Below are 8,776 nucleotides of genomic sequence, written 5' to 3' on the forward strand. Positions count from 1 at the left end.
TTTTTTTTTTGAGACGGAGTCTTGCTGTGTCACCCAGGCTGGAGTGCAATGGCGTGATCTCTGCTCACTGCAACCTCTGCCTCCTGGGTTCAAGCGATTCTCCTGCCTCAGCCTCCCAAGTAGCTGGGATTTACAGGCACGTGCCACCATGCCCAGCTAATTTTTGTATTTTTAGTAGAGACGGGGTTTCACCATGTTGGCCAGGCTGGTCTCAAACTCCTGACCTAGTGATCCACCCACCTCCTCCTCCCAAAGTGCTGGGATTACAGGCATGAGCCACCACGCCCGGCCTTCACTATGTAGTTAGTAATAGTAAGATTAGAAACAACCTGATGTGCAACAATAGGGAACTGGTTAATTATGGTATATTCATGTAATGGAATATTATGCAGTATAAAAAAAAGAAATTGGGGTGTGCTCTAAGTATTGATATGGAATTCCCTCTAAGATATAATATTAACTAAAAGAAGTATGTTATAGAACAGTGTATAGAGTATGGTAGTATTTATGTTTGTTTGTTTGTTTGTTTTTAGAGATGGGGTTTAGCTTAGCTGTATTGCTCAAGTTGGCCTTGAACTCCTGGGCTCAAGTGATCCTTCTGCCTCAGCCTCCCTAGTAGCTGGGACTACAGGTGCATGCCACCATGCCCAGCTTTATTTATTTTTATTTTTTAATTTATTTTTTATTTCAATAGGTTTTTGGGGAATAGGTGGTGTTTGGTTACATGAATAAGTTCTTTAGTGCTAGCTTTATGTTTTCATTTGTTTTTTCTTTTTTTTCTTTATCAGTTTTCTCAGGTTGAAGCACAGGTTTAAAAGGGAAAAATATATATGTGTTTGCTTATTCAGGCACAGAATATTTCTGGATGAACATTTAGTTAGAAATAGGTAAGACTGGCCAGGCATGGTGGCTCATGCCTCTAATCCCAGCACTTTGGGAGCCCAAGGTGGGCAGATCACAAGGTAAGGAGTTCGAGACCAGCCTGACCAACATGGTGAAACCCCATCTCTACTAAAAATACAAAAATTAGCTGGTGTGGTGGCGCCCGCCTGTAACCCCAGCTACTCAGGAGGCTGAGGCAGGAGAATTGCTTGAACCCAGGAGGCAGAGGTTGCAGTGAACCAAGATTACGCCACTGCACTCCAGCCTGGGCAACGGAGTGAGACTCCATCTCATAATAAATAAATAAATAGGTAAGATTGATTCATCTTCTACAGAGATGACATAGGTGCTGGGAAAAAGGGATGGGAGGGATACTTTTCACTATCTTTTGTATATTTTGAATTTTGAACCATATGGAATATATTATCTATTGAAACAATGGATTAAAAAATAAGACTCAAACAGCTTGGCATAGACTAGGCATGTGTGTGTTTGGAGTCAGGAGAAATACCAGAAGAGGGAACACCAGAAGAGTTTTCCTGCTTCTGGGTAAATCTGGTTGTCACAGTGAAGCTAGGGTCTATATGGGGAGAGGAGGACAAAAGCTATCTGAGGGATAACTCAAGAAGGAAAGTACATAGGAACACTTTGAAGGCAGGACTCAGGACTCTGTCCCTGGAAGCTGACAGAAGACAGGAAATAATGCTATACCACTGAATGTATCACAAGCCTAAAAAAACTGCATGTCCCTCAGATATGGATGGATCACCAATGTAATCTTGAGGGAAAACAAGCAAGGTACAAGAGCAATGTATATAGTATGATACCAAAAAACCAAGGTACAGGAATAATGTGTTTAGGATACCATTTGTATAAAAAAAGTAAAGTAATATCAGCATGTATTTTATGCATAAAATATCTCTAGAAAACTATACATGATATCACTGACATCAGATTATCTCTGGGGAGCAAAATTTCCTTGGAATTTAAGAAATAATTGAACAAGTGTACAAGAGTATATAGTAACCAAATTGAAGACTGGTTATTTAAACTATGATACCTCAAACAATGGAATCTTTTAAAATTACAAAATGACAATGTCATACATATTCAATGATATTAAAAGCTGTTCATAAATGGAAAAGATAAGTTCAAGAATATGACTATCCCATTTTTGTTAAATTACATATATATATAGGATATATATGACTATATCACAATATTAATTGGTTATCTCTAATACTGGGATCTTTATTTTCTTTTTAAATTTTTTAAGTAATAAACTTATTTATTTATTTTTGAGGCAGTGTCTCACTCTGTTGCCTAGGCTGGAGTGTGGTGGTGCAATCATGGATCACTACAGCCTCAACCTACAGGGCTCAAGTGATCATCCCACCTCAGTCTCCCAAGTAACTAGGACTACAGGCACACGCCACCATGCCTGGTTAATTTTTGTATATATTTTTTTTTTGTAGAGACAGGATTTTGCCATGTTGCCCAAGCTGGTTTCAAACTCCTGAGCTCAAGTGATCCTCTCCACCTTGGCCACCCACAGTGCTGGGATTACAGGTGTGAGCCACTGCGCCTGGCTCTAAATTTATTTTTTTAATTGACACATAATTGTACAGATGTTTATGGGATGCATAGCGATGTTTCAATACATAGAATTATAGTGATCAGTAAGGGTAATTAGTATATCCATCATCTCAAACATTTATCATTTCTTTGTGTTGGGATATTTTCCTCTTGATACTCTTACTTTTCTTTTAAAGTCATAAATACAGCCGGGCACGGTGGCTAACGCCTATAATCCCAGCACTTTGGGAGGCTCAGGCAGGTGGATTATCTGAGGTCAGGAGTTCAAGACCAGTCTGACCAACATGGTGAAACCCCGTCTCTATTAAAAATACAAAAATTAGCCAGTCGTGGTGGTGGGTACCCATAATCCCAGCTACTCAGGAAGCTGAGGCAGAGGTTGCAGTGAGCCGAGATTGCACCACTGCACTCCAGTCTGGATGACAAAGAGACTCTGTCTCCAAAAAAAAAAGTCATAAATACAGCTAAATAGCTAAATATTAAACAAACAACAACCCAAATAACAGCACATTTCCTCTTTGCTGCTCTCTTTCCTCCGCCAAACACAGGAACCCCACTCCATCATGGTGTCACACTGCCAGAGCACATCACTCTCCAGTGCTCACAACCCTTTCTGCATGGGGAGTACCAGTCCAAGGATATGACAGGGGGTTCCCTGGGCAGAAGAAACAAGGTCCCCTGAAAAGACTTCCATCACCAGACTCCCCTGGATAAGGAGGTGTGTGGCGGGGGAACTAGGGATACCTATAGTTCCCTACTCTGCAGAAGGTAGACAGATGAGGGAAGTTCAGCCTTTGCTGTATCCCACCTTATTTCTGCCATGGTGAATATCTGGGAGGAAGTTGGGGTGGAGACTAGAACAAGAGGGAGAGGGCTTATCCTTTAAATGTTCTGTGTCTCTTTGAGAAGAAGCTGATGGAAAAGTACTGTGTAATGTGGATAAGCAGACACCATGACTATGAAAAAAAGAAAGAAAAGGACCGGGCATGGTGGCTCATGCCTGTAATCCCAGCACTTTGGGAGGCTGAGGTAGGCAGATCATCTGAAGTCAGGAGTTCAAGACCAGCTGGGCCAACATGGTGAAACCCTGTCTCTACTAAAACTACAAAAATTAGCGGGGTGTGGTGGCGCGTACCTGTAATCCCAGCTACTCTAGAGGCTGAGGCAGGAGAATTATTTGAACCCAGGAGGCGGAGGTTGCAGTGAGTCAAGATGGTGCCACTGCACTCCAGCCTGTGTGACAGAGTGAGACTCTGTCTCAAAAAAGAAAGAAATAAAAGTACGGCATAATGTCATTAATAATAATACCTATTGGTGTCCCTTACGACAGAGACTCGAGTAGTTGGTGAGGTAGTGTTGTGTCAGTCTGGCTACTTTACTGATAGTGTCTATGTTTCTGAGTGTCATGAGGGAGATGGCCCATTGCCTGTTCCTGCTACAGTAGAGCAATGGCTCTTTGAACAGTGTCTATGCTGGCCCTCTGGGGAGGACAAGATTTCCTGTTCAGCACCGTCTGCGTCTCGGAGAAAAAGGCTCAGCCACCAAGTGTGTCCTAGGCGGTGGGGAAGATAAAAGTTTGGCCACCTTGGCGGAAGAAGTACCCAAAGAAAGAACCTTTTAGATTCTGGAGCCTGGGCAGCATAAATAATAGCTCTGACTGGCTCTGGTTTGGGAAATCTGCGTCTCACAGACTTTTCCTCTATTACAAATATTCTCCCCATTCAACAACCAGTTTGGAAAATCCCCCCCCCCCATTCTGCTGTTCAGGGAGCACTATTACGCACACACCTAACACTTATGCACGTACCTGCGCACCAGTAACACACGAGCATCACACATTACCCACCGAGGACACGCAGAAACACAACACACAGACAGACCCCAGTACACTTGGACCTGAGGCAGGAGGCTGTTCCACACCCACGCATCTCCTAAAATACACACCGAGACGAGGGAAGGTGAGGACGGGCGGCGTGCGCCCGGCCCTGCACTCAGACACGTGAACCAAGTAACATTCGGGGCGCATCTGTGATCCAGGTTAACTGCGCACCTTGGACAGGCGCCATCCCCAGGACCCGCTTGCCCGAACGCACTCCCAGGCAGATTGCAGATTACCGCCCGAACGCGGCGTACCCAAAGCGCCACATCCAAAGGAAAAGGCATCCAGGGCTAGTGAGCCAGGAGAGGGGAGATGAGGGACGCTGCCTGGGGAGGGCACTCGGGAACTAGCGAGGACCACAGTGGGAGTTGGGGCAAGCCCGTCCCCTGCCCTGTCCCAGGAGCCTTACTGATCCTGGTGCTGCGGCTGGCGGCTGTGCGGTGTCTCTCTGCCCTGCGCCGCGGCCTCACTGAGGTGGTGCCGGACGCCCCCGCCAAGGAGGGGGCTCCGGCTCAGACGACCCCAGTCTCCCCGCCGGCAGTGACTGCTGGCCCGGCTCAGCGCCTTCTGCAGAGCCTTCATGGAGCGCATGCCCCCAGCAAGCCGCTGGCTCTGCAGGTGCGCCCAGGACCTCTAGCTGTGGCTGAGAAGGAGAGGCGGAGCGGGCGAGACAAGGTGCGGGGGAGTTCTGTGAGGGAGCTCTGGGCCTGAAAGACCGAGAAGGGGGGCCCAGTGGGTGGGGCTGGGGCAGGAGGAGGGGCCTGCCCCTTTAAAGCTGGCTCCAGGGTTAGGCACACCTTCAGGACAGGGGCTAGGTGAGGAGCGTTGGGAATAAAGGAGAACCCGAGTGGGTGGAGAGAGGGCGGTGCCTGGGAGCTGGAATGGACAATGCCCAGGCCCAATCACTGAGGAAGCAAAAACATTGAGGCGGGGAAAGGGTAAGGTTGCCCAATGAGAGCAAGACGGTAGGCTCTTGCGACAGCCTGCGGGTGCTTCCACGTGGGCCCCGCGAGCGCTTCCGCGTGGACCCCGAGAGCGCGGGTGTCCGCGGATGCTGAGGGCTGGAAAGGCGAGGACAAGCTGAGGCAAAGCCGGTGGGGGCGGGAGGCGCTCTCCGGGGACACCGTGGGGCTGCGAACGATGGAGTTCTCGTTAGAGAGGAGGGTGCTGCTTCGAGAGAGGAGGCCAAGTAAGAGTGAGCCCAGTTCAGGAGGTCACTTAGAGAGCCTTGACCTCCGAAGGCCAAACCAGCGCCCAATAATCCGGCGCGTAGCGTGGCCCGCGGCCGACCTGCCGTGGTGCTGAGTGGAGAGCAGGATGGCTGCTGGGTACCGCGGGCAGAAGCAGCCGACCAGCACCTCAGGGAGGCATGGGGCGGCGGGAAGGTCGCTCTGGCGGTTAGGATGCCTGGTTCCAGTTTGTGTCCCTCTACCATTTATTTGGTGTAGGACTTGTTTTAAAATCTGGAAAGTTAAAACATTAAAATAAGGTGGCACGCAGAAAAATACTTTATAAACCATGAAGTGCTCCCCACATTTTTCCTACTTTAATTGTTTGCCGTTGTCCTCCACACGGGCAGAAAAGAGGCGATGTACAAAAAGCATTTTGAAATCTAAGAACTTTCAGGACTTTTGCCATTTGCAACTAGAATTTTCAGCTTGTATCTCGGCAGCGCCTAACCCAGCATCCATATTTAGTAGGGACTCATTATGTAAATAATAGCTATTATTGAGTGCCCATGGTGTGCCAACCACTTCGTTTCTCTCCCTCTTACCAGAGACCTACAAAGTAGTTACTAGTCTCAATTTGAAGGTGAGGAAACTAAGACTCGGAAATTAAGACTTCTCGCATAAGGTAACCCAGCTAGTAAGTACCAAAGCCAGAAGTTAGACCCGTTTTTTGTTTTGTTTTGTTTTGTTTTTAACTACAAGTCTCTCCTTCATGCAGCCCTTCCCAAAAATTAAGCATTGAATTGAATTATCCCAAGAGAAATGACCCCATCCCTAAAGGAGGTATTTTATGTGTGTGGAAGTATTATGATACAGTACTGGAAGCCTTTTCCTTGTGATATTTCTGGCTGTTTCACAAAACACTAGTTTTCTTTTTTTCTTTTTTCTTTCTTTTTTTTTTTTGAGACGAAGTTTTGCTCTTGTTGCCCAAGCTGGAGTGCAATGGCGCAGTCTCGACTCACGGCAACCTCCGCCTCCTGGGTTCAAGCGATTCTCCTGCCTCAGCCTCCCTAGTAGCTGGAATTACAGGCGTGTGCTACCTCACCCAGCTAATTTTTTGTCTTTATAGAGACGGGGTTTCGCCATGTTGGTCAGGCTGGTCTCAAACTCCTGACCTCAGATGATCCGCCCGCCTCAGCCTCCCAAAGTGCTGGAATTACAGGCATGAGCCACCGTGCTTGGCCCATAGTTTTCATTTTTGAATTAAAATGAGTTTCAAGGGTACCCGTGGGAAAACAAATACTGAAACCAGTATGGTGTGTTCTGTGGAAAGGCAGTTCTCCTTTGCCTTGGTTAGGATTGGAGGGCTTATTTGGCTTAAAACCAGATGGAGTAACATTTGTTTTTGCTTGTTTTTCTCGTCTATAGTCATTCTGTGCCTGCTGTATCCGTTCTCCTGTCCGTGGAAAGCCGTCTAATTCTGGGACTCCGGCTTGCTGCTTTATGCTTGGCTTTGCCCAAGAGGCAGAGTTCTGGGTCTTAATAGTGTAAATTCAATCCTGCATTAGTTTTTTCATATGTAACAGACGAATCTTATTCTTGTTTCATAGGAATATTATTTATCTGAAGCGTTTTCATCTGTTCAAGAGAAAAATACCACCTGTTAAGGAATTTCTAAACATTACCCGGAATTAATTTGCTTCCTTTATTTCCAATTTCCGCCTCTTTGAATTAGCTTTATACTCTAATGAGTTCCTTACTCTCTTTCTCCTAGCACTCTTCCGCTAATAGGAACTGTTTGGGTAGTGAAGAAGATCTATGCATGGAAGCAGAGGTTCTTTGCTTAGAGAACTAGCTCCAGCTGCACTTGGACCTTTGGACTAACTCTGTCTCCAATACAATATTGCTGTCTTTGCATGAGGATGGAGCATGAACTGGTGATTTGGGAGGCCAGTGGTACTGTGTAAAGTATAAGATACTGGAGAAGAACAAGTTTGTTGTCCCAGGTGGTTAAAGCTTGGCAGGGTCAGGTCCTCTTTTTGTTTCTAATTGAAAAATACTCATCATCTAGTTTAATTTGTGCAAAACTATTAGCCAACTATGACAGGGGCAGCTATAAATGAAGATTTTCATAACTGAAAGAAAGTTTTTTGTGTCTCTAACAGTGGATTTTTAGGTTAGTCCACGGCTGTGCCAGAGTTTTGTGATATGTGAGACAGGATTGGACTTAATGATTTTGAATCCTTAAGAAAAGCTAAATCTGGGCCGGGCACGGTGGCTCACGCCTGAAATCCCAGCGTTTTGGGAGGCTGAGGCAGGTGGATCACCTGAGGTCAGGAGTTCGAGACCAACCTGACCAACATGGAGAAGCACTGACTCTAATAAAAATACCAAATTAGCCGGATGTGGTGGCACATGCCTGTAATCCCAGCTGCTCAGGAGGCTGAGGCAGGAGAATTGCTCGAAGCCGGGAGGTGGAGGTTGCGGTGAGCCGAGATTGTGCCACTGCACTCCAGCCTGGGCAACAAGAGTGAAACTCCATCTCAAAAAAAAAAGAAAAAAAAAAAAAAAAGGAAAGCTAAATCCTCTGTGATAGGAAATTGATGTTTGGAGATTGTTTATTTCTTATGATTAAGAAACTCATTTGTTCTACTCTTTTTTTTTTTTTTCTTTTTTGGTGATGGGGTCTCGCTCTGTCATCCAGACTGGAGTGCAATGGCGTGATCTCGGCTCACTGCAACATCTGCCTCCCGGATTCAAGCAATTCTCCTGCCTCAGCCTCCCAAGTAGTTGGGATTACAGGTGCCCGCCAATACGCCCGGCTAATTTTTATATTTTTAGTAGTGACGGAGTTTCACTATGTTGGCAAGGCTGGTCTCAAACTCCTGACCCCGTGATCTGCCCGCCCTGGCCTCCCAAAGTCCTGGGATTACAGGTGTGAGCCACTGCACCCGGTCTGTTCCACTGTTTAGACTGTAGCTAGGATGTTAATTGGTCCAAGTAAAGGATTAGTTCACTTTTTTTTTTCATTAATCTTTGCTAATGATACTATTCTTACAAACTCCTTTCTGCCTTAGTTTCTCCATTTGTAAAAGATAAACTTGTATTTTACTGGGTAAAATGTAAGTACTTGGGGCTCTGACATAATCAGCTTCCACTAATTCAATTAATATTTATTTGTTGGCATTCAGTGTGCCAGGTCCAGTGCTGGAGAATCCAGAATTTTAAAAATTTAATAAACCAGTTTCTA

The 8,776-nt window shown here is 45.9% G+C and overlaps 1 protein-coding gene across 5 annotated transcripts in view; it reads right to left on the reverse strand.

The window, feature by feature from the left end:
* GLS2 (glutaminase 2 (liver, mitochondrial)) overlaps nt 1-5,331 on the reverse strand; it is an 18,454-nt gene extending 13,123 nt beyond the window's left edge. For 3 of the 5 annotated variants that reach the window (XM_011988496.1, XM_011988495.1, XM_011988497.1), the window contains exon 1: nt 4,767-5,228. Coding sequence is in view for 2 of the 5 variants with exons in the window: in XM_011988493.1 (XP_011843883.1) it covers nt 4,767-4,948 (182 nt within the window). In the remaining 3 variants the exon portion in view is untranslated. Of the gene's footprint in view, nt 1-4,528 lie in introns of all 5 variants that reach the window. The other 2 variants (XM_011988493.1, XM_011988494.1) reach the window with 2 other exon arrangements.
* Nucleotides 5,332-8,776: the final 3,445 nt, after the last annotated feature.

This window comes from Mandrillus leucophaeus, unplaced genomic scaffold (genome assembly GCF_000951045.1).
Source record: "Mandrillus leucophaeus isolate KB7577 unplaced genomic scaffold, Mleu.le_1.0 Scaffold332, whole genome shotgun sequence".
NCBI lineage: Eukaryota > Metazoa > Chordata > Mammalia > Primates > Cercopithecidae > Mandrillus > Mandrillus leucophaeus.